Raw genomic sequence first — 26,666 nt, forward strand, 5'->3', positions numbered from 1 at the left:
AGAGTACCTAGAGCCCATTCTCTGTGTATGGATTGTGACTGGGCCCATCAGAACCTGCCCTGTTCAGATGCCAGTGTCCATTCAAAATGCTGCACTGTTCACTGATGGCACCCTCCCCTTCCTTACTCCGCTCACAGGTCCCTGGATGGACAGGTCTAACAGAGCACCTAGAAGACCCACCCCAAAGGTCACTCTGTCCAGCTCTGCTCCAGGCCTCCAACTGCAGACTCCTGTTTGCTTTGGGAAGCTGTTTGTAGGCCTCTGCATCCACCACACCCACGCGATGGACGAACCTGGGAATCCTCTCTCCAACGAGGAAAACAAAGCTAACGCACTGCACCGAGCGATCACACCCACAGTTTTACACGGGCTTCTTACTCTAGAGCTCTGTGATATAAAACCGAAATTCCACTACGGTAGCTTTACTTACAAGTTGGTGGGGTGGTGCAGACGAACGTGCCAACTTCAAGGGTTCTTCCTCGGGAACAATGTCCTTAGACAGGGTGTCTGGTTAGGTCTTAATGATCACTGGCTAAGCTATGTTACCTTTCTCCTGTTTCTACCTCCCAAGGCAGGGATTATAGAGGTCTGCCACAACACCTGGCCTTTTACCTGAGTTCTGGCAAATCAAACTCAGATCCTCCATGCGAGCATTTACTGTGGCCATTCTACCTCAGGGAGGAAAAGGAGATCCAACGGCACCATCACAGTTTTAAACAACCCTTTATTATGCTGTCAACAAATATAATGGTGACACAACACCTAAAATGAGCATCCTGTCAATGCTGGTAAAGTGTGTGAAGTAACTTTCAAGTTCTACTAGATGTGTGTGGCAATCCATTTCAGGAGCTAAAGCTTCTGTGAAAGTTAAAGCCTGGGGCCGGAGTGGTGGCTCAGCACCTGCCCTGCCGGTGCTGCTGCTCTTGCAGAGGACCTGGTTTGGTTGCTAGGGACCACACGGTTGTTCACAACTAACAGGGACCCAACATCTTCTAGGCTCTGAGGTCACCAGGTACACACATGGTCTACAAACATACATGCAGGCAAAATACCCACAGGCATAAAATAAGTCTAAATTATTATTATTATCTTAAAGATCTATTACCAGTTACTCAGCAGCATGTTTCCTAAGAAACAGCGATGTGGCCTGGCAGGGCGGGGCAGGGCGGGGCAGGTCAGGTGAGGTGGACCTGGAGTTCCAGTGACTGAAGAAGGCAAGAGGACTTTTGACCCCAGGAGTTTATGGCCAACCTAGGCAATGCAGCAACAGTCTTATTTCTTAAAATTTATTTAAAAATTGTAAGAATTAGAAATCAATCTCTCCCTTCCTCTCTCATCCTCAGTTAAAAGTGAAATCCGCGTGGCACAAGCCCACTGACCCACCGAGCACATTTCTAGTCATGAAGAGATCCTTCACAGCTCAGTCAATCCTCCTCCTTCAACCCTTCACATGACGCAGATAACCAAACACTAAAGGGACAAAGCTGCCCAAAGCCCCAAGCGCCGACTGTTTACCCTTCCCCTTCTTTCTATGGAAATGCCCTTTGAGAGTCCACCCGCAGCATCTTCTCAGACCTCTCTCAGCTCTCCGCATCTCTGCCGTTCCCGTCCACACCACAGCCTCAAGCTGCACGGCCTCTACACTTTACTTTGCCAAGCATCTGAACATTGTTTTATATTCAGTGGCCTGAAGACCCCTGCAGGCTGTTCAACCGAACAGTGGCCACTGGGTATTCTTCTGTACATAATACATTTTTCAAAAAGCCCTTAGAGTGTCCTGAAAACTTAACACCCCTTTCTTCACTCAGTTTTATTTGTATTTTTTTTTAATTTTAAACAAATCGATTTTTTAAAGGGGTAAAACTTTTAATGATTTATTTTTATTTTACATGCACTGGTATTTTGCCTGCATGTGTGTTTGTAAGGGTGTCAGATCCCCTGGAACTGGAGTTAGACAGTTGTGAGCTGCCACGTGGGTGCTGGGGATTGAACCAAGTCCTCTGGAAGGGCAGCCAGTGTGCTCTGAACCACTGAGCTGACGCTCCAGCCCCACTCGTCTGCCGGCTTTTCAGTAACTGAATGACTAAGCCTTGGCTCCCTGTCTCCAAGGGGTTTTGGAATACATTTTAAATCTGTTAGCTCTCAGGCAAGGAAGAATCAATACTAGGATCCTGAAGATGAGTCAGGACTGCGGTCCATGCTATAAAGGCATGCAGGACCTAGTCTTCTGCTCTGAAATGATATTGCTTAAAGCTGTCAAACACTAACCAACAAGAAACAGTACTTCAGTCATCCAGAAAAGAGAATAAGACACACCATCACACTGTTGGCTATTAGTCTCCATAATTCTTTCCAGATATATAAAATTAACTTGTTTTCCCTGGAAGGTAGTTCAGTGTTTACCATGCAAGGAAGAGCACTTGAATTCAATGGCCACACCCATGTACAAGTATGGCATACTGATGTTCAACTGCAATCAGGTCAGGCAGGCTAGTCAAATCTGCAACCTCTAGGTTTAGTATGAAGCCCTGGATGGATGGATGGATGGATGGATGGATGGATGGGCGGGCGGACGGATGGAGGGATGGATGGATTGACTGAATGAAAAACAACTGAGGAAGATATCTATATTCACCTCTGGTATACACACACACACACACACACTCACACACACACACACACACACACACACTCACTCATGCACACACATGCTGCCTCACAACTACCTGTACTCTGAGATCTGACTCCTTTGGCCTTCAAGAACAATACATTCACACCCACATATTTAATAGAGATATATCCATATAAACAAAAATAAATATTTAAGCAAAAGTCATGGGGCTGAAAAGATGGCTCAGCAGTTAAGAGCAGTGGCTCTTTTCAGAACTCAGCTTCTATTTCTAGCACCCAGATGGAGGCTCACAGATATCTGTAACTCGGGCTACAGGGCATCTGACGCCCTCTTCTGGCCTCCACAGGTACTGAATGGCCATGGTGCTTACACAGAGGTAGTCAAAACACCAGGATACGTTTTTTTAAAACAACAGTAACAATGTGACATAATGCTGATGTCTTTAGATGGTGAAAGGAGACTGAGACTGAAGCTCCTCTGTTTTTTATATAATTTGATACAGAAACAGAGAGTTAGAATCCTGGATGATAGAAGAGTTTTAACGGATTTAGAAATTCGTAGGGTAGAAGTGACAGAAGCAGGTATTTACTATACCCATCTCCAGCACACTTAGCAGCTGGGTGTGGTGATGCACACCTGTGTGGGAAGCTAAGAAAGATGGTGGAGGTTTCCAAGACTACCCTGGTACCTCACAAGTCCGACTCTAGAATCAGACGTGCTCCTTGGTGTTCCTCACACATACAACCAAGGCATAGAGACTCTAAAACCTACAAGACATGCCCGCATGACAAAATTATGCCATGCCCTCTCTTATAAGTGGCACTTTGGTCCAGGGGCAACTCGATTTTATTATGGAGTAAAATCCCTTCTGAAAGAAGAAATCTGTGAACATTCTCTTCCTTGTGAGCGCTTTGAAAGCTGGGCTCAACTTCCTGAGGTTAACTGAGGGCTGGAAAAGCCTGCTCTCCGCTCCAGGACAACCTGCTCATCACAGCCCTGTGCACACACGTTTGCTATCCACACGGGAGCTTGAGGAAACTGCAGAGGCAGAGTCTGACCCAGTCAGTCAGCAGAAGACGAGGAAGAGCCATGTCTGTTCTGAAGAGGCAAAATCTGTAGGCAGTACAAGTTTCCCCTAAACTAGCTGTGTGCCGCATTAACCTCTGTCAAGTGATGTCAGGATTACTTAGCTTTCCTGCATCACTCCTGAGGAAAGCTTGTTCCTGGTTATTTAGATTAAAATGACAAAAGCACCAGCCACATACCATAATGCAACACTTAAGTTCCCCAGTGAGACGGAGACACACTCACCTTAGAGCTTTTCTATGATAAACATTCAGTGCTACAGGGAGTCCTTCATCCTGACAACACACTCCAGCCAGGGCCCCTGCAGTCACACAACACTTGGAGCCCTTGATCTGGCCTGAAAACATGAACATCTCTGCTCCAGCCCAGTGGGCAGAGTCGAGCACGTGCCATGGGGGATACAAGGGCTCACGTCACAGAAAGGTGGAGGGAGGCGATCCTTCTCAAGAGAGCACGTCACATTGAGCACCTCCTTCCTCACAGACTCGAGCCAAGCTTCATAGAAATAGTGGATGCATTTCAGACAGCTGTATCGGTGCTTCTAAAATTTAAATAAAAAAGATTACAATTTGAAATTTTACATACCTTTTTCTTAAAGGCTTAACCACACAAAGCAGTGCCACCAATTACCCACCCTCCATGACAGACAGACAGACATACGGATCTGAGTAGGAAAGCAAAGAAATCTTATACAAATTCACTTTAATCATAAATGGAGCGCACTTTAGAGACACGGGTGTATACCAGCACGTGGCCATAGACAGGGTCCGAGAAAATGCACATCTTACTGCTCAAGAAAAAATAAATTCTTTGTACAAATATTTTGGAAAAACAGCTTCAATTTATGTAAGAATTAAAACTACAACTCGAATACAGTCTGTACAAGAGCAACCCTGGAGCCCAGGGCTGCAGGAAGTCCTGGCATTAGCAGATGGCCTCGAGGCTCCCAGCCGCCAGGTCGGTTAGCGGCAGAGCTGGATGGTCGTGTCTGTCTGCTCAGTGGCTGGCCGACCCTGCCCTGCCGCCAGCGGGCTCCTCGCCCTCGCTCTCCTTGTCCCAGTCCTTCATGCTGGCTCCCATCATGAAATCATCGCGCAGAATCTTCCACCCTGGGTCCTCTTCTGATTTCACTTCAGTCTACGAAAAATGACAGAACCAAACCATTCACAAATCATTTTAACCATAAAGAAAATTTAAAAATTATACACTTCAAAACAAACTTTTCAATATGTACTTTTAAATGAGATAAAACCAAAATAATATAAAATTGATTTTATATACTGTGGTCATGTATATACAGAGTAAAGAAAAAATTTTCAATTCTACCAATGAAACATGAAAGCAAAATAACTTAAGAGTTTGGGAAAATACAGATTTGGAATCAGTTTAAAAATATATGGACAACATTAATTAACACTGATACCTATTAGGAAATCCTTGGCAATGTCTTTAATGGAGCCTAAAGTTTAAACCCAACTGCACCAAAGCGAGAGGTGGAAGCTAACCGGTGCAGGGCAGCTGCTGAGATGGGACCTCATCCAGATTCTGTAAAAATGCGAACAAACAAGGTCTCACTGCCTGACACAATTACGGAATCAGGAACTAATAAAACCCCAAAGTTAAAAATAACTGAAGCAAGCAACAAACTTAGTAGGCAATTCATTCCACTCAGTCAAGGGACTCATGTAATAGCTGGAGTATACACGCCTTCCTTTGTGGTACAACAGCACCCCCATGTGGCATTAGTGAGTACTACAACACATTTGTCTGATTTATTAACCGTTGTCCAGCAGGGGCCCTGTGTCAGGAACATTGAGGTGAACAAAACGGAGTCCTGTTCTCACAACTCCAGGTAGCCTGCAAGTCTATCCCATCTGAGGGCTGTATCTATGTAGCAAGCATTTATTTTTTAAAAGACATCAAAATGTTTGCAAAGTTTCAAAAGCTAGTTATATAACTCTGCTAACACTTGTCTATTTTTAAGAAACTATTTACATATTAAGAGGAAAAATGGATCACTTCTAGCTTTGTGGGATGAAAAACTAAAACACAGCTTGCACAGCCAGGAGACAGGGAAGCAGATAAATGAATGGCCTGGGTACTGACTTAGCCTTTCAAGTATCAGACATCGGCTGCAATGGAACCAGCTCTGGGAACTGGAAACACTTGTGCAGTTTGAGAACACAACAGTGCAATGCTTGTCTACAGCAAAGCAGGGGGCAGACTCCGCCAGGTGAGCAGCCAGGCCCTGCCCCCACTGACTGGAGCCCAGGGTTTCTGACTCAAATCCCTTTTCTCCTGCTGGTACTCGGAACCAACAATAACAGCAGGCCGGCCAACTTAATGACTCAAATCTTTCGATTAACATGATAATTTGAAATAGGGCCTCATACTGCAAACCATGTTAGACTACAGTTCATTACTGTATGTTGCTCAAGCCGGACTTCACACAGCAATTCTGCCTTAGCCTCCTGAGTGCTGAGATTATAAAAATGATCCGGTATGACTTGCTTTCAATTCAGATTTTTGGTTTGGGTTTTAAATCAACAATACAACTTAGAATTATAAAATACAGTGAAAAAAGACTGCTCGGTCTTTAAGAGTCAGGAACAATAGACTGATACTCCCAACAGTCTCAGGGTTTTCAAAATTATGATAATTTAAGCATTCTTCATAGTCTATAGTTTGAATAGCTAAAATTCTTGCTTAAATAAAATACAGCAAGTTTGGCCTATACAAATAGGCAAGGAACACTTAAACTGAAAGTCAGGTTCACTTTGGTTTTAAAGCAGTCATCAGACATCAAGGATGGTCACGTTGGCATGAAGCTAAAACACATGCTGATGAGAAGAGAGACAGGTGAGAAGAGAAAACTATTTTTTCACACAGAAAGAGACAAACAACTGAAGAGGTCAGACAGAAACCTCACAGTCCAGGAGGCTGCGCAACAGCAGTTCCAAAGAGAAAGCGCACAACAGGAAATAACTGGTGGCTCAGAAGCTGGTGCTCACACACACCATTACTGAAGGGTAGGAGAACAGAGGCAAAAATGCACTTGTGCCACATCAGCCTTCCTTAGAAGGAAGGCTACAGGGACAGAAACCAAAGCAGGGCAGCAGCAAGACAGCCAAGGGAGAAGAAAGTCTCCAGGCTCAGAGTGAAGGAAAATTCCAGAACAACTTCATGCCGGGTCTACGAGTCTACGGCATGCTGTACAGAGGTGACTTCACAGGGCACAAGCAGGCAGAAGATCCCATCACCAAGCCACCAACCTTTCTGCCAGCATTTGACAAAACCTGGAGGAGTCTTCCCCAGTAAGAGAGAATGGAGACATAATACAAGAACCAGGACACAGGGTGCTAGCTAATATGGGAGCAACTTCGGATGGCACAGCAATGTATTTAAATAGCAGAATGGTCATGGGGACAACCTGAGGGCGGGCGATGGATCCCATACAGAGAATGGGGCTTCTATAACGAATACCTCAGTAGGAATACAGGAGTGTGGAGACCCTGGCTTATAAGCTGCAGAGTAGGCACCAAACCTCAGCTCTGTACTAAAATAAATGAGTTTGGGGTGAAATGTGACTTCCAAGACTACATGAATGCAAAGAGACGTTAAAAGGCAGGACAGCAAAACAAGGAGCAAACAAATGAAACAGCATACCTGCGTTACCATTTATACTTTCCAGGTTTCCTCTAAGTTTATCTCGAGAGCATCTCTGTCATGGAACCCTGCTGGTTCTATTTATTTACTTTTTACATAATGATTCTGCCTCGTTTTAATTTTATTTACTATATTATCGAGTCAGCATGTGCTGGCTAGATGCTTTACAGCACCACCACATTTCTAACTCACTGAAGTGCCTGCCAGGTAGGAATTACCCCATCTGACGAGAGGAACCTGGGGCTCAAGACATGAAGCCGTTTGCTCCAGTGTTCATGGACAAGTCAGCCCTGAAACACAGGCCAAGATGCTTCTGAAGTCCACATCCTTGTATGACACATAGTAACAGGCTACCACACAATCATCTCTTACACACGTTGCTCTACCACCAGTTATCTCCCATCAGCAACACAGCAGAATTAACACTAAAATACACAGAAAATGCCTGAATATGTTTAAGATTATTGGGAGGGGTGGTACATGTCTCCTGTATTCCGTGCTGTCCTCAAACTTAACTGTGAGACAAGGAGGCACCTGAAGTTCCGATCTTCCTGCTTCTACCACTGACTGTGGGACTGCAGGCACGCACACCAACCACACGTGGTGTACACTATGCTGGGGCTAAGCTGAGGCCTTTGTGCATGCTGGTCAGGTACTCTGCGGGCTAAGCTACATCCCTTAGACCTAACTTCTACGGAAGTTCTAAACTGAGCAAATTAGACTGTTCTTATGCAAGTCAATCGACTGTACTGCCTCATAAGCAATCTTACCACCAAGCACTGCTTAGAGCATCACAATGAAGATACAGCAGACAATCACAAGTTAACACAAAAACAAAACCAGGCACGGGGATATTCAAGGTCTAACACATAGCCCACCTCTGTCCAGACCATGTCACGCCATGAGGTGAGGCTGGACTGATTAGATGGACTAGAGCGACTTGTCTATAACCCCTCATGCTTATACTAACTGAAAAGGAAACTGGAGTCGGGTGGGTCAAGTGGCTCAGCACTAACCATGCAAGCAAGAGGACCTGAGCTCCCGTGCCTATGGAAAAGAACGGGGTATAGCAGACCTTACCTATGGCCTAGTGCTGCGAGGGAAAGACAAGAGGACCCACTGATGAAGCCCCAGGTCAGTGACAGACTGTCTGCTGTAGAGAAAAGCATTCATCACTCACCTCCAGCCTACACACGCATGCACGCAAGAACGCACGCACGCGCACACACACACACACACACACACACACACACACACGCACTCGTCTGTGGGCAGGAGAACCAAATAAAACCACATGATGCAGTGTTCTCAGTGGCCTGCTCCTCCTAATACAGATATTCAATCAAGACCATGCAGATGCAATAGGTGTAAATTTTGAAGATGAAGACAGCTCTTAAAGTGCTAACCATTTATGTTCAGACACACTGATGTCTACGGAATGATAAGGAAGAAGACCTGAAGTTATTAATTCAACAGCAAATAATTAAACAGTTTAACCTCACTCCATTTTGAAGGAAGAAAAGTCAAACCCTAAAAGAATGGCCACATCTTAGGTTTAGCAGTGATCAATGTGTTTATATCAACTGACTCATCTAATAACACTGAATTTTACTTTAATTGTAGCTAAACAAAGCAGTTTTAGTGCTGGTTGATTTCATGTAAATATCAATAGCAAACTATTTTCAACTACAATTATGGAAAGGAAGGAACAACATGGCTGTTAATCACGCAGGACATCTTGCCACCACCTCGCTGGTCCTAAGAGCTGAAGCAGCCCTCAGGAGTGCGCAAGAGTTCCTGTAGACACCATACTAAAGATGGAGACATTAGGACACACCAGGCAACACAGTGCCCGTTCTCTCTTGTCCTCAAAGGGTCCCTACGAAATGACACCCAGTGTCCTCACAGTGACTCCCCTTCACATGGTGATTGCCACAGTCCGGCTGTAATTTGTCTATTTCTGCATAGTAATAGTTCAGGTATTAAGTTCACTGGGCTTCAGTTTTGTTAACTCCTTGTACAGTTTCCAGATTTTTGTGACAAGCATGGAGACACTCCCAATGCCAAAACAGTAAGGCCAGCCTGAGCTGTAAGGGGGAGAGTCCACCTCAAACAAGCAAACAAACATTTGTCGGTTCCAGTTGTAGGGTAATTTTATAAGACCAAGAACTAGCCTGGCATGACAAAAAATACCCCAGAGAGAACGGGACAGACAGACAGACAGACATACAGACAGATCGAGTTATTGAAAGTAAGACTCCTTTATATCCAAGTACATGCTAAATGTAGCATTCTCTAAGAAAACCTAATTCTCCCTTTCCACGGCGATTACTCCCAAAGCCTGGTTCTCCTGATCCCTGCTGAATTCACTGAATTCTGTGTGACCTCTGAAGACTGTTGTGTGGTGGCCTCTAACCCAAGTCACCGTTCATGTACGTAGCTCCAGGGAATGTTCACACAATACTCCTCACCAGTCACAGCCTCGTAAAACTGATGGGAAGTTAAAATTCACTATCTAACCAAAAGCTGAGGGAAGCATCTGGTGAGCGTGTTCCACATGCGTGCTCTACATGTGTGCACACCAAAGCAGGAGTCTGAGGTACGTGAGATAGACCCTGCCATTATTACACAACCAAAGGAAAAACCCAGATTTATAACTGAATCAGCAGACTGTGAATTCGTCTGGGAAGTAAGAAGCTGACCCACTGTGTAAGGAGACAAGCTTGCTGAGAAGCCTGAAGGAGTGAACCCGTTTGAAGGGCACTTTTGCAAAGCTGACTCCAGATAAAGAGTATAACTATAACCACCTATACATTAAATTCAACCAAAGACTTAAACACATACAGAACGTTCCTACCAGAGCTCCTTCAAGAATGTGATTTTAAGGGCAAGAGAATGAAAGCAAAGGCTCCGGCTGAGGCTCTGGGCCCAGAATGTGAAGTCCTACAATAAACTCTGGGCCCAGAATATGAAGTCGTCCTACAATAAACTCTAGGCCCAGAATGTGAAGTCCTACAATAAACTCTGGGCCCAGAATGTGAAGTCCTACAAAAAACTCTAGGGCCATGCCAAAAGGGCAGAGGCCGGGGCACAGGCACTCCTGCCACCACCTTTGCAAAGTTAAGCTTCAGTATGAAGATAATTGACTGCAAACATTAAATGACTAAAGAGTGCTGCATCTGCGGCATTTGTTCACAGGGATGGAAGTGACTGGACAATCTCTGCAGTCCAGAGGGTGGTGCCTCAAAGGGAGAGACTCCAATTCCCATCTTAGGAACTTCAGCACATCCCAAACACTAGTCAACTGACTGAGAGGAGGCAGTTCACCTCCGGCCACGGCCGTCTCACGCAGGTATCAGTAACCTGTGTTGAAGCACAAAGGCGGCGAACAGAACTTGCTCCTTCCCTAGTGTGCATCACAACCCACGCCCTGCCTGCTGGGAAGGAAAAAGGCCTATTAGGACCCCTCTGACCAGGGAGACCTGCATCACTCCGGAACCTTCTGAATGCGTACTTGACATGTTAGCGTAGAGCATCCAGGTTCCAACCTGAGTCAACGTGCCAGAAAAGTCTGACGCACATCTCATCAGCATCCTGCCTTAGCTCCTGGCTTACAATGACTAAAAGACACCATAATTTTAAAAAATGGGTAAATGAAAACCATGCATTCATTATTACTTCTTCAACCATCTTGTTTCTTTCAGAAGTCACTGATGGATTTTTGTTTTGTTCAAATGTACCTAAAAAGGCCTGGCCTGGGCAGTAAGACACCGAGTAAGCCTGTTTCTTCACACTGCACCGAAGGCCTGGCTGTGCCACAGGGCTGCCACTTAAGAGACACAGTACACAGTCCCCAGCCACCATCTCTGCTCAATGTTTAAAGACTTCACATCACAAAAGCATTAAAAAAAGACTTTTTCTGTATAAATGTACATTGACATTTGTTGTAATGATTCTAGAAATTTCTGTCCTGTGCTATAACTCACCCTCCCTCTGCAAAATTATCACTGTGGCTTAATTATAGCAAATCTGGAACTGAGATAGTGCCAATTTCTAATATATGGAAATCTTGCAGAAAGTCTGTAATTAAGGGCAGAAGTCACATATAGCAACAATTTCCTAATAGCAATTGACAGTCTCCTTTGAAACTCAGATTTAAAACACAGCACATGCAGTCATGCCTTTGGGGGAAAAACTAAATTTCACAAAAGTAACTGGGAGTTTTACTGACTTTTGAAGAAAAGAAGAAATAATTAAATTTTTTTTTTTTTTTGAGAGAGACAGGGTTTCTCTGTGTAGCCCTGGGTGTCCTGGAACTCACTCTATAGACCAGGCTGGCCTCAAACTCAGAAATCTACCTGCCTCTGCCTCCCAAGTGCTGGGATTAAAGGCATGCACCACCATCGCCCAGCTATTACAATTTTTAAGAATAAACTTTTTTTTTTTTTTTACAATTTTTAAGTAAAATAAACTAACCCATTTCCATAGTCTTAAATCTGGAATGAAAAAACTCCAGCATCCCATCTTTACAAGTGAAACCATGTCAGCGAGAGCACACGCTGCTCCCCACTCAGTACTCTACACGTGTGCCCACGTGAGGTACCACTTACCTGGTCCAGAGCAAGGCCTAGGCCTACAGAGAAGCAAGCAGATGTCTAAATCAAGAAACTTTTCAATTTACTCATAAGAAACACATCCTAAGACACCTCACCCTGCTTGACTTGATATGCAACTGTCTTGCTCCAAAAGACTTACCAAAGACTCAGAGGCCTCACTGAGACACCAGAATCCATCAGCTCCTGCCACAAGCAGCCTTACACACGTGGAGTCTGAATAGGTATGGCCCCCAGACACATGTATTTGAATGCTTGCCCCATGGGAAGTGGCACTATTAGGAGGTGTCACTTTGTTGAGTAAGTGTGGCCTTGTTGGGGGAAGTGCATCACTGTGGGGATAGGTTATGCTCAAGCTCCAGCCAAGGTGGAAGGCATACTCCTGCTGCCTTCCGACCAACATATACAACTCTCAGCTCCTATTCTAGCACAGAGCCTAAGACTTGAAATAAGTATAAATCCTTCCCCAATACGATGTCCCTGTCACTAGACCTACTTCTGATATGACACCGCAACATATGAGCCTGAGAAAGGACCACCTTCCACTTCCTTATGTGCACCACGTGGGTGGGTCCTTTGCTCCTAGAGACAAACTTCCTCACTATGGTTATGCTGATTACAATGACAAGCTGTTCCACAGCATGCTTGTTTCAGAACCAGCAGCCTCTGTGCACAGCCGTCCTGAAGGGAGGGAGCTGGCTCAGACAGCCACAACACTCTCCACCAATCTCAGTCTTAAACAGACACTTAAAGAAAGTGAGGGCAGGGCTGGGATTGCAGGTTGGTGGTGGTGAGACGCATGGATGCATAAGCCTAGGTCAAAGCCCTAGTGTGTGTGTGTGTGTGTGTGTGTGTGTGTGTGTATCCACATGCATTGTAATATACAGTAAATCTACACACACACATGCATCAACGGGCAATGAAAATGTGATCTGTCAATATAATGACTTCTATTACAATGGCGAATTATTCAAGCACAGCACAGGATGAACCCCAGCATTTCTGACAGGATGGGTGCAACTAGAGGACACTGTTCCATGACACCAATCAGTGCGGAAGACACAGTGCACTCAATGTCTTGTGGAATTTTAAAGAATTCTCACAGAAGGTGAGAGTAAGGAGTAATTATGGAAGACTGAGGAGAGTATGGGGACAGCTGGCTAACTGCTGCAGAGACAGGAGGATATAGTTCTGCTGTTAGCTGCAGAGAACCAAGCTGTGTTCCTCAACAGATGCCTGGGAGCAATTCAGGTGTATTCATCTTATAAAAGATGCTTAAGGCAGTGGATATGGCCTATCAGTGGCAATGTATACACAAGCCAAAACCCACACCACACTGCAGCTCCCAAGACCCACATCACACCACACTGCAGCTCCCAATGACCCACATCACACCACACAGAGGCTCCCAATGACCCATATCACACCACACAGAGGCTCCCAATGACCCACATCACACCACACTGCAGCTCCCAATGACCCACATCACACCACACAGAGGCTCCCAATGACCCACATCACACCACACAGAGGCTCCCAATGATCCACATCACACCACACTGCAGCTCCCAATGACCCACATCACACTACACAGAGGCTCCCAATGACCCACATCACACCACAATGCAGTTCCCAATGACCCACATCACACCACACTGCAGCTCCCAATGACCCCCACATCACACCACAATGCAGTTCCCAATGACCCACATCACACCACACTGCAGCTCCCAATGACCCACATCACTACAAATAGAAACTAGGTAAAATGGCAACTTAATCAAGGCCATAGAAACATACTTCAACCTTGAGCTGGAGTGAAAGTCCTAATGTTCCCAAAGTTCCCATCACTTTCCCAAATATACACACAGGGGCATGCACACTGGGATGCACACAGGCTCTCGCACATACACACCACACAGGCTCTCACACAAGCATGCACACACGCACAGGCTCTCATACAGGCAGGCAGGCACGCACGCACGCACGCACGCACAGGCTCACACACAGGCTGGTACACATGCTCACTCACTCTCCCCGTCTCTCACCTGGCCCTTATGAGATGAAAGCAGATGGGAGCAGAGAAGCCATCACTGCAAAGCTCACAGACATGCTGAGAATCTCTCTATTCCCTGAGACAGGGCCTCAATACGCAGCCCTAGCTGGCCTAGAACTCCTGAAGTACACCAGGCTGGCCTGAATGCTGGGAAGCTGGTGCTTACTATCTTAATCACCTAGCAAACAAGTACCACCAAGGCTGCGTCAGTGTAGATACTGTCTACCATTCCTCCTCCTGTTCTTGATGCCACGTGTTACAAGTTACATCCCAGCACGGCCATGTCTGCAGACCAAATTTCAACACAGACTGCCATCTTCACCTGGACTTCCACTTTCCACAATGTGGAATGACAGGACTCCAGGCAGGACCACCCAACCTCACCTGCACACACTTCGATGACCCCATTTAGTCCCTGAGGTCTGTCACCAGGGTTATGATATCAACAGCTGCTAACTCATCATGCATCATCCTGCAGCTATGACACTGAGACGTTAAGTTAGGCTCTGGGAAGTGGGAAACTAAGCAGCCCTATGAACTCTGCTTACACAGGCTGCTGCTCTCCATCTCAGAGTTTTAACAACAGAAGGAGTCTGACGTGGCAATTCCCCACCACGCCAGGGACTCCCTACCTGTTTGGCTTTGGGGTTCTTCCCAGCAGGACTGTTCTCACTTGTACCATCCATCCTTCGAAGAACACTGATGAAATCCTTCTTGGAAACAGTTGACATCAGCTTAGCCCGCTTCCGAATGGAGCCTCCTGCTTCCTTAACCTTTTCGCCAACATTTCTTTGGTGTTTCTGGACAGCATTGAATAGCTGCACCACACCCCTAGAGTGTAAAGCACAAGGGCAACATGAGACACACGAGTACAACAGGACACGGCCTCTCCACCACTGCCCAGGAAAGAGGCAAGCACTCTCGGAGGCCACTATGCTAATCTACTCTTGAAGGCAAACACTGAGCTGAACTAAGACTTACAGGGTCCCCTCAGTCAGCAATGCAGGGACTTAACAGGCACTGTCTTTTTAGTCATATCAGATAATAAGCTCATTTTACCTTTAACTTACAGCATGGTGAATCGATGAGTGAATGGTCTTAACATGACAATAGGTAAATTTTCATGTTGTTATTTCAAAATAATAATGGTTACAGAGTACTGAAAACTGTTATTTCATTTTTTTCAAACCAAAATGACCATGGTGTCTCAAGTTTCCAGGGATCCTCCAGGCTGGAAATACCAATGCCCTCTTTTAACAGATGAGGTGAAACAGAGACAATTCAACGACATGCGCAGATTCACCCATCTCACTGCGCAGCTCCCGCAGGTCAGAGAATGACTCGGGTAATCTATTAACCACAAGCTACAAACCACGCTACTAAATGTAAGCATTTGCTGTTTTGTTTTCTTTTTCCAGACATGGTTTTCCCATGTAGCCTTGACTGTCCTGGAACCCATTCTGTAAACCAGGCTGGCCTTGAACTCACAGATCTCCCTGCCTCTGCCTCCCGAGACTTGGGATCAAAGGCGTGGGCCACCACTGCCCAGCTACTGCTATGTTTTGTAAGTAGCCCTTCCCCCATCCCCATGTTTGTCACTACACATACAATTCATCCATTCTAAGACTCATCTACACAGATGAGGAGCGATCACACAACAGACACCACATCCTATTCAGCTCTCAATATGGAAGATGACAACTGTTTGGTGCCCATGTTAGGGGAGTGGGGATCAGGGACAGGCTATGGTAAAGATGGCATAATGTGTGGAACAGCATCCTGTAAGTACAATGCCAGAGAACAAATCCAGCACCATGCATTTAGAAAGCACTGGCTCTGACTGCACCATCCAACAGACATAAAAATGATCACCAGAGCAGATTCTGACCAAATACACACTCGGACACTGCAGTTCTGCTTCAGGACGCTTCCAGCGTCTTTGGTCAAACTCAGTGTCTTAGCAGGGTGCAGGTGACTCCCCTGGCTCTGAGAGGGCGGAGCTGAGGAATGCCATAGGAGCACAGTGACCACTAGCAAGGCCTCCGAAGCGCTGTCTTACCTTGTGGCAATCCTCTGAAGGTTCCTCTCTGCCTCCTTGTCTTTGACGACGTCTGGCTTCACTCTGCACAGCATTTCCCACTCCCGCTTCTTATCAAGCTGTGTGGTGAATATGGTTATTATGAACAGTTATATGAGTGTGGTATTAGGTGATTTTGGAAGTGCAACAAACTCTGATACAATCTGTGAAAGGCCACAGGTAACAAAGCACCCTACCTCTGTGCATCAGAGGCTGTTTCTAAAAACCAGTTTCAGGGGCTCAGCTCAGAGAGCCTGCTGTTAAGCACTCTGTGTGCGTGTGAGAGGCAGTCTCTAAGAGGTTGTCCTCTGGCATCAGCTCTGGAGAGCTGCCAGGATATGCAGCCAGGCAGTGCACAGCAGGATGAGCCGGCCACCCACCTGACTGCCAACTTTTCTCTCCCCTCCTCTGTTGTATGTTAGGAACATGGTTAACACTCCTGACTGGACAACACAACCTCAGCTGGCCCCTTTAGAGACAGCATTCTTCCTCAGATCAGTACATTTGACAGTCAGCAGATGGTTCTGAGCGCTCTGTGCTCTCGGCAAGCTGCTCCCATGAGCTCTGTGCACAGCGGCCCCAGCACTCAGAGCTGACCTGCAGGCTTGGCCCTGGCCTTCAAATTCTGTTCTGCTCCTCTCCCTAGAATCTGAAGACTAGGTATAATCTAGTATCTAGATTTAAAAAGTTGGTCTAGCCTTTGCCAGTTAACAAACAAATATTCACATATTAGCTGAAAAGCTTTCTGTACAGTTTAGAGACAAAATCTATCCTAAAGAACAAAAAGAATTCTGAGTGTGAGCACAGCTGTGTTACAAGGGCAAGGCCCTCAGGCCCAGCTTTAGCTGTGTGTGAAGAGAGCAAGGCCCTCAGGCCCAGCTTTCAAGCAGAGCAAGCAAAGTAGCGATGCGGGCACTGCCAGACATAAAGAGCAACATAACCTAATCCATTTGCACCTGGAAATGACTCCTTGCAAGTTACTACTTCTATACTGTCAGTACAAATATGGAAGGTTACTTTTCTTTCATTAGAAAATATTTGTATAAGGAAATATTTTTGACATAGTGATACTTATAGTAGTAGTACAAGGGCCCTGAAAACCTTACCACAGTTTATATTGTAAAACAGCCAACTTAGATGCAACTTTAGGTCTTTAACCACGGTTAAAGTGGACTAACTTCTACCAGGAACAACTAACTGGAGCAAGCTCAGTTCCCAGCAGAGATAACCACTCCTGAACTGCACCCACCTCAGTATCACGGGCTTATGTAATAGGGCTGTGTTTGCTCAGTGGACCCATAAGACTGCTCCTGACTTAACCCGATTACCCGCCCTCACAGGCCTTTAAGGCTGAGTGCGCTAGGTGCAGAGACAGCGCAGGCGGGTGGACCACACCTGCTTCCTCTTCTCCAGCCTCTCCTGCTTTAGCTTCTCCTTCTCCTTCTCCAGCTCTTTGTTTCTGGTGAGGATGGTGGCTTTGCTTTTAGGAGTCTTTTTGGTAAGGATTTTTGCCATGGCATCTGCCCAGCCCGCATTAACGGCGGCACTGGACTCTGCAGTGTCTTCATTTCCTTCCTCACAGGATTCAACATTGTCCTCACTGTCTGCTTCTGCAGCACCATCATCTGAGTAGTCCATCTCTGATTCACAGCTTCCTGCAGACCATAAGAGCAAAAATAAATTAACCTTTAATGCCCCAGGGCAGGACACTGCCAGAGTTCCCAAGGGCCCATCTGCAGCAATGGTGAGGAGCACCAGGATCTCTGTGTCGTTAGCAGCAAGGGACACCAGCCCACAGGGCCGACAGGGAGTCAACTCAACAGCAGCTCCACTTCACTTCTGTGAGGCTGGTGAGACCACTGAGAGCCAATACTGAGAGCTCTCAGTACCCAGAGTTCTAAACTCATTGACAAGACTAACCGAGATTATTTTAAGTATTCAAGTATTAATGCATTAAGAAAAACATCTTAGTGTCAGCATACCAATGCTCTAAGAGATTTACCCCAAATATTAAAATTCTAAACCTGTGTCCAGAAAAATACTAAAAACAGCCTAACTTTTAAAAGGGTGATTCATTCTCTCTCTCTCTCTCTCTCTCTCTCTCTCTCTCTCTCTCTCTCTCTCTCCTCTTCCCTCCCTCCTTCCATCTCTCCCTCCCTCTTTCCTTCTTTCCTTCCTTCCTTCCTTTCTTCCTTCCTTCCTTCCTTCCTTCCTTCCTTCCTTCCTTCTTTCCTTCCTTCCTTTCTGGAAAACCAAAACCAAATGATAGACTCAAGGTGCTGAACTGTAGTGCTGAGTCACAACGGCCGCATCAGGCTCTGAGTTGACTGACCAAGTCCCTGGGTGTGCAGCAGATTCCCACCCTGCAGAAGCAGCAAAGTTACCAGCCCCCACCGGCTACAGGATGCAGGGTACTCGGTGGAGCTCCTGGGAATTCCCTGTGGAATTCACTGGAAAATACTTCAAAGGGAAAGTCACCCTACAGCTGGGTGGTTTGGAATGTTTTCCAGTCAGAAGAGCTAACAAAGGCAGCTCAGAGGTTTCCAGAGGAAAACTGCCTCAGCAGTTACCTTTAAGAAACAAAGGTCCTTCCTTAGTTGTGTAGCTGTATCCCAAAGGCTAGTTAAAAACCAAACAAAAACAAAAATCCTATCATCTCAAATTTTTCTTATCAAACTACCAAAACACCAACATTAGTGATCAATTACTGGGAATCATTCAGTGACTCCTTTGCACCAAGACAAAAATATTACAGGAAGAGGAGGAGGAGGAGGAGGAGGAGAAGGAGAAGGAAGAGGAGAAAGAGGAGGACAATCAGGGCATGACTTCCTTCCCACCGTTCCCTACTTACTACAATGCTGACACCTCCTCACCTATGGCCAACTGTGGAATTCTCTGACTTTAAGCCATTCTTCAGACAAATTCTTGGTACATCTTTTACCCAGAGACTCATTATTATACACACATCCTTCAGTTATTACTTTTAAATAACGCAATCCAGGCATCCCTAAGTTCATAACTGAAATCCCAGACACTACAATATGATTTTTTGTTTGTTTGTTTGGTTTTGGTTTTTTGGATTTGTTTTGTTTTGTTTTTTTCGAGACAGGGTTTCTCTGTATAGCCCCGGCTGTCCTGGAACTCACTCTGTAGACCAGGCTGGCCTCCAACTCAGAAATCCGCCTGCCTCTGCCTCCCAGAGTGTTGGGATTACAGGCGTGCACCACCACCACCAGGCTAATATAAATCTTTTTAAGGGCCATATCGATCAGTTGTGGGTAACTGAATTTAATTTTGGAACACGTCCTTAATTTTCCAGATTAGGGATGAGGATAATCAACCTGCAAAGTCTACACAGGGTAATGTAATCAATGCAGTGGTAATTGTATCCAGTAAAGGGCCACACAACTTCTCCCCAGAAGCATCTCTGAGGACCCTGCATATCAACACTTAAATAATGTAGTTAATTGAAAACATATTAATGTATCTATTAGCCCTCTGTCAGCAGCACTATGGATGCTAATAACCAAAAATTCTAAAACAAAACCTACTCCTTTACTGAACGCTAACAAGATGAAAGAGGGACAACCACTGAAACTTTAAGCACCAACACTACCTGGAGCATCAAAGGAGAGCGGGCTTTACCAGCGCCTAGAAAAATGTCAAAACAGCAACACTGACACCTGTGTCCGTCCTGATGCACCTGCACCAAGGCTGCAGAGACCCCGCTGTGTGGCCCGGAGGATGTCCTGAACACAAGGCCACTGCAGCTCACCACTGGGACCTGTCTATCCCACTGTGATGGGTTTCTTACCAGGAGTAATGCAACACACACATTGCACAATCAATCTGTAAAAACATTATAGCATTATTTTATATAACCTCAACTCACCATACCAACGAAAAGAATTCCAAAAGAATTTGGAAAAGTGACTACCCAGTTGAAGAAAGGCATTTATTGGGGGGTCAAGGAAACTCACGCATGAAGCAGATATAAAAGAAAAAGACGGGAAGCAGAGGAAGCCCCCACCCACCCAATCTCTATTTTATCTCATTCCACTTCATTTCATTTCATTTCATTTCATTTCATTTCAAGAAGCTCATGCTCAGAGTTGAGTGTAGCATTTGCTGCCAACAGAAATGGCATTCGGTATAAGTTAAGTGTTTAAAATGCCAATGCACTAAGATCTGCCAGCACATACACACAAACAAAGTTTTCTTGTAGGGTACTGAAGATCATCACCGTGAGGACAAAGACTGGGCTCCTCAGCTTTAACTGTATCCTGACACAAGACTTTGGTAATTTTTCATTAACCAATCTTTAGCAGCAAAAAGTAAACACAGGTGTCTGACACAACTAGAAATCACTAGACATGTATAAAAATTCTCTTGGCATTCTATATTACTTTATATGAGATTTCTGCATTTTATTTATAAAATCTGAAGACCAGAGAAGACCTTCCGAAGATGTTAGCTGCGAGCAGTGGCGATGCTCGTGTCAGTTACCCACAAGCCACCAGCCACTATTGCGTGCTTCTGCTATGTCCAGCATGACCGAGGGACTCAATTCTTCAACCTTCACCACCTTAACTAACTGGCCTGAGGAAGACAGGGACACTTACTTCTCCCTGCTACATCTCCCAGGCTCTCCACAGCCTCCCACCCTGGCCTACCTACCCATTCGTTCCTTGGCCCAGGTGTGAGCAGTGGTTGACAGAAAGGTAAACGCTTTCACCAGGACTGAGACACTCTTAGAAACATGCACTCCCCAACATTTCTGAGCACCCAGGAGTGGAGAAAAAGGAAACAAATGAAGCATTCTCTCCCTGAAGAACCTGAGTGAGCAGATAAAAGAGATGTTCAATAAAGGTTGCAAAGGCTCCTAGAGAGAAGACTGGGGAGCATGGAGGAGGGAGGAGGGAGGACGCAAGATCTAGGGAAGGTTCCCCACACACCGCTGAGCACTCCCACAGGGCTGCGCATGCACTATGCTACTTTACGAAGTTAACTGATGAAGGCTGGAGTGGTGGAAGCACACTTATCTGCCAGGTCTTGGTCTCACGTGCAGGGCTGTAGTCCATCACAGAAGGAAAGGCTATCCCTAGGGCTGTAGTCCATCACAGAAGGAAAGGCTATCCCTAGGACTTGCAAGCTGCATGTGATGAAGGTCTGGGTGAGGAGTGGACAGCAGTCTTCACACACTGACCAAGGTCATGCACTGTCTAGAAGTGACACCACCACCCACATTCCTATGTCACAGTTGCTGGACACTTTCTCTGAGGATTATGGACTACAGAAACTTTGCCCCAAGTGTACAAGCTTATGAATCCAGTAAGCGTCATACTCCTTTTGATTCAACTATCTGAGTACTAAGCTCAATTAGTCCCACCTTCCTTCTTCATAGTATCTGACTTCAAAGGCCATTGTTTTCATGTTTTGACCAAAGTTCAAGAGAAGTTATTTATTTAGTGGGGAGGATCAGGGAAGGAGGATGTTAATTGCTTTTGTTACTAAACTACAAATTGAAGGACCACGAACACATTTTATCTGAACCAAGTTATCCACTTAACTTGCACAGTTCAAGGACAACTCTTTAGGGATATCATCCTCTCTCCCTCTTACATATTTGCTTATCTCCCAACTGACATATTTTGCTTAAGATGCAGACTATAGCTGGGTCAGATGGCACAAAGCTGAGACAGGAGGACTACCAGGTCAAGGGCCTGCCTGGCCTACCCAGTGAGTTCAAGGCTAGCCTACACAACCTAGTGAAAACATGTCTCAACAAAAGTATGGGCTGGGGATAGCTCAGTGGTTAAGGACACTTGCACAGGATCAGGTATGGCCCCTAACCCCATCAAGAGGCTCACAACTGCCAGTAACTCCAGCTCCAGGGGATGTAACACCATCTTCTGGCCTTCCTGGACAATACATATGTAAAGTGCATACACATACAATCAAGTACACACACATATTCACAGAGAATAAAATAAATATGTTTACAATGAATAAAGAGGTGGCTTGGTAAGTAATGTGCTTGCTGCTCTAACTGAGACCATGAGATGAATCCCCAGAGCCCATGTGAAGTGGAGCCCGGGAGTGCACATCTACAGTTCCAGGGTTCCCATGGAGGGAGGAGAGGCTGACTGGACTCTCTGAAAACTTGCAGGCCAGCTAGCATGGTAGATGCAGTGGTATATGACAAGAGAAACACACACACACACACACACACACACACACACACACACAAACTCAGACAAGCTAGAAAGCAAAAACCTATAACCCAAGTTTGTTTTGTGCATGATATAGCACAGGCCATGTCCCACATACATAAACACACACAAAATATAGACAGAGAGAGCTGAGGGATTGTGGAGAAAAGCAAGCCCAAGGCCCTGGATTTGATCTTTTCTCACATTCTCCCAAAAGACACAGGCTGCACCATTTTTACAGCCTATATGTCTCTCTGGTTCATAAGCACGTTCCATTTTGTTACAACCATAGTTTAAATAGCATGTCTATTTTCCAAAGTTCAACCCAAGTCTCTTTACCATCTTTCTTTCAAGTTTACACAGCAAACAACTGGAGATATTTTTAACCTGAGTGTCTAGTTTTCTAATAAAAAAATAATGTAAAACATTACATTGAGAGGTTTCACAGGCAGGACTTTCCGAATGAAATCCACTGGCCCAGGATGTAACAGTAGGACTGACAACTGGGACAACACAATCAGAAAGCTTCTGGTGGGCAAGGGAGAGAACTAACACAGGAAGAGGATGTGCACAGTAGGAGAAAACTTTTACCAGCTACACATCTGGTATAGGACCAACAGCTAAAACCTCCTTTCACAAAGCTCTAAACACCACACTCTGAAGGAGCAAACAATCCCACCAATAAATGAGTAAATAGACTATGCAGACACTTTTCAAATGAAGAAGTACAGATAGCCAAAACTACTTGTTTAAAAAATGCTTACTATCTTTAGCTTTCTGTGAGGCAACTGTCACCCAACTTAAGGACATTGCTTCAAGTCTCAGTGAGGCCTGCCTGCCCGTCATCACTGTGACACCCAGTTGACCATCCACCATGTCTCTGATGCAGTTTCCTGAGCAATGGGCCAGTACAACAAGCTTGAAACTGGCACACCACTCCTCGTGTGAAAACTTAGCAACAGTTCTATAATCCATGGGTCATCTTTCCAGAAAGACTAAGAATTCACAAGAGGAAAACAATTATTTCTTAGGTGAAATATCAAATTCTGAGTAAAACCATAGAATGTACATTAACCAAAACCCTTTACTACCAAATTTACAAAATGTAAGAGCCTTCATTACTTGTTGTCACTGCCACAGATGGCATGGATGCTGGAAAGCAGGACAGAGAGCATTGAACTCAGTGTGGGGCTCTTACCTGGCATCTACGTGCTTTGATACCAAGCACCACACACAGAAAAGACACAGAAAAGTTGTATTTGTTTTTATTTTTGTTTTTTTTTTTGGGGGGGGGGTGGCTGTACCCCCATTTGGTACGCTTCAGAGGACCTGAGTTCAGTTTCCAGCACATGTGTCAAGAAGCTCATAACCATCTGTACGTCCACTCCAGGGATATAATGCCTCTGGCACAAACCCATATGCAGGGACACATGCATATAAATAGAAATATTTGAACAAATAGAGCCAGTTAGATGGCTCAACATGTCTGTGTCCTTGCTACAAGCCTAGTGAGGACCTGAGTTTAATCCTCCTCAGCGCATATGTGGAGATCCTACTCCTCCTAGATTGTCTTCTGACCGCCACGTGTGCATACGTTGATGCAGCATGTCTGTCCCCCCCCCCAAAAAAATAAATAAACAATGCAATTTAAAACTTTTAAAGAGACTAATATTAGAGACACAACGACTCTATTGAATGTAGTTCTAGAGTAAAAAAAGTTTTTAAAAAACAGCAACAAAAGAGTTGGCTTAGGAAATGCAACTGGAAGAGCCCATGTCTGTGGCAAAAGAACAGCTCCAAACTGAGCCTAGTCACTTAGTGACTAACAGACCTGATCTTGTTAAGTAGGCGGTGAACTTCACAGACCCGCACACAGGCTGTTACTGGTTCACAAGAGAATACAGATGACTTTCATAACTATAGATCCTCTATCTGCAAGCGCGCATATGCGGTATCATTACTTATGAACAATATAAATACTCCTGCAGGTGCCCTCACAGAGTCACACTCCGTCCTGCCCACTTGTGTTCACATCCTCTTGTAACTGTAACTTAAGTCAGTGCCTAAGTTACTGCAACATAACAGGAGAACATTCATTGCATAATCAAGTTTCCATATTATTCAGAAGCCTCCTTGACACATGATCTATAACCGAAGAAAACTTTATAGAGACCTAATCAGTTTTTGTGCTAAAAAGAACATTTCCCCTTGCAATTATCTAATACTGAATAAAGGAATCCAATTTCCACCCAAATCTGAAAGCAGTATTGATGTCTTACTTAAAATGTAATAGTGTTTTCTTTTCTTAGATAGCAATGCTTACAATTATTCATTTCAAAACTGTACCATAAGGAGATAAAATGGCTGAGCAGGTAATGGCACCTGCTGCCAAACGCCTGGAAGTCCTCAGACCTCTGCATGTGAGCCCCAAATAAACAAATGCAGTGAAAATAGCGTCAGGATCAGAGGCTCCAATTCCTGTCCAACAGGTTGTTTTTCTTAACACCTCTGGTGAGGGCTGAGGCCTACAATCACCATTTAAAAGCTTGGTCAGCTGCTTCTTGGTCTTGACATTTGAGTTCACTTATTTACTTATGGACCCAAGGGACAGCTGTTGATCTAGGAGCTGAGGTTCAAGTGTCTGCACACTTGGGAAACTTTCAAACAGCAAAAACACTTCACAAGCTTTGAAAAGTGGTGCTTTTAAGTGAGCAGGGCAGAGCTGGAGCATAAATTCATGCACTGCTCTTCCATGGGAACAGTTTCTTTCTCAGCAGCCACTTGGGGCTGCTAACCACCATCTGTAAGTTCAGCTTCAGGGAGTCTGAGACCACCACATCGACTGGCTCCTGCATGCACATTCACCCCCTCTCATACGCAGCACACGTACATTCAACTTAAAAAAAAAATAATAATAATGAGTCTAAAGAAAGCAAAGCATCAAGCCACAAAGTGAAAGAGACAGGAAAGTATGCATTAGACAAATGAGGAAAAGTCTCTTTGACAAGGACTGGGCCAGAGACTTAAGTCAATGAAAAAGCAGGTGACATGCAAGTGTTTCAAGAATACTGTAGGCAAAAGGCAGAGAACGCCAGACTGTGTTCCATGTGTCAAGCAACCAACATGAGAGAAATCAGTAATTATCAAACATGACAAGACCTATCATGCAAGTTAAAAATCCTAAATGTTATTCATGAGCTAGTGGCTTCCCATAGTAACTAGTTCATGGCTAACTGACAGGTTCAGACACATCCGGAAAGTGTCAGCTACACATGAGCAGTAACTGGAGTGTAGGAAACTAGTGCCTGAGCTTCCTTGTAAAGTAAGATGCTAGTGACAAGAAGTATGCTTAAAAGCAGCTGCCAACAGGAGACACACAATGGTGTGACCTTCTGAGATGCACCTATCTTTCATTCAGAAACTGTTAGCAAGTGTTACTTCTGCATTTCTCCTTTACCATTTACTCCTCTTTAAGTATCTTGTCTCTAACTCCCAAAGGCTCACAATCTCCCACTGCACAGTAATAGCGTTTCTTCTCTCTTGTGGCTTTTTGCTGTTCGCTCCCTGAACCTATTCCACCCATTATTTCTATTGCGACCCTTCCTTTCACTCCTCGCTAGGTATTCCAAATAGAAGCTCGTGGACGTTGCTCTTACAGCTTTTTATATTATCTCCTAAATGCTTACAAGTTGACTGGCTGTAAGTAAAATGAGTCGAATCCTCCCATCGTAAAGATGTGAACATTTTACAAGGTTCTCAAAACCAGCTTTGACTCTTCTCCGCCACAACACTTAACTTATGCTTTGATCTGAGAAAATCAACCATGTTTTTACTCCATTTCTAAGTAGGTACCGGACCTGCAAAAGGCCTACCCATCTTTTGCTCTGCTCTTAATTTGTGTACTGCCTGTCATTACTTCTTCCTTTATTGTTAAGTTTCTAATTGGCACTGGCAGTTTCACCCATCTTAGTAACAGCTACCTAAGTGGAAACACAAAATTAAACATGACAGCGAGGCGCCTCTGAACAGCAGGGCTCTTTGCCCAACCTCGCTCTCACCACAGACTCAACGCAAGGAAACCAGCCCTTGCCTTAGGGAGCTCAGCCCGATCTTCTCAGCCGCCGAAGCTCCGCCCGGCCACATTACCTTCTCCATTGGAAGAGTCTTTGACTTCATCTTCTAGCTTCGACACTGCAGCCTTGGCTACCATCTTCATCTTTTTCTTCTTCTTCGGGGAACGCTTCAGCTTTCCCCCCGGGCTCACATGTGAGCTCTGAACGGCCGCAGCCATTTTGGTCCGCCGGAAGTGCCACCTGATAATTCA

The 26,666-nt window shown here is 45.1% G+C and overlaps 1 protein-coding gene across 1 annotated transcript; it reads right to left on the minus strand.

The window, feature by feature from the left end:
• Positions 1-4,403: 4,403 nt before the first annotated feature.
• On the minus strand, positions 4,404-26,666 carry Rrp15 (ribosomal RNA processing 15 homolog). The gene is made up of 5 exons (XM_052200836.1): positions 26,489-26,666; positions 17,526-17,785; positions 16,113-16,210; positions 14,686-14,884; positions 4,404-4,855 (listed from the first exon to the last, which is right to left on the minus strand). Exons 1-5 carry the CDS (start codon positions 26,631-26,633, stop codon positions 4,715-4,717), a joined length of 843 nt encoding a protein of 280 aa, XP_052056796.1. The 5' UTR covers positions 26,634-26,666; the 3' UTR covers positions 4,404-4,714.

The sequence above is a fragment of the Apodemus sylvaticus genome, chromosome 12, assembly GCF_947179515.1.
Source record: "Apodemus sylvaticus chromosome 12, mApoSyl1.1, whole genome shotgun sequence".
NCBI lineage: Eukaryota > Metazoa > Chordata > Mammalia > Rodentia > Muridae > Apodemus > Apodemus sylvaticus.

Excerpts from the sequence above, each read along its gene's own strand:
- Rrp15 (XM_052200836.1), bottom strand. The coding sequence starts at position 26,633 with ATGGCTGCGGCCGTTCAGAGCTCACATGTGAGCCCGGGGGGAAAGCTG. Across the intron at positions 17,786-26,488 it reads AGACTCTTCCAATGGAGAAG|GAAGCTGTGAATCAGAGATG; the intron begins GTAATGTGGCCG and ends TATGGTCTGCAG. Across the intron at positions 14,885-16,112 it reads CTTCAGAGGATTGCCACAAG|GGGTGTGGTGCAGCTATTCA; the intron begins GTAAGACAGCGC and ends TTTACACTCTAG.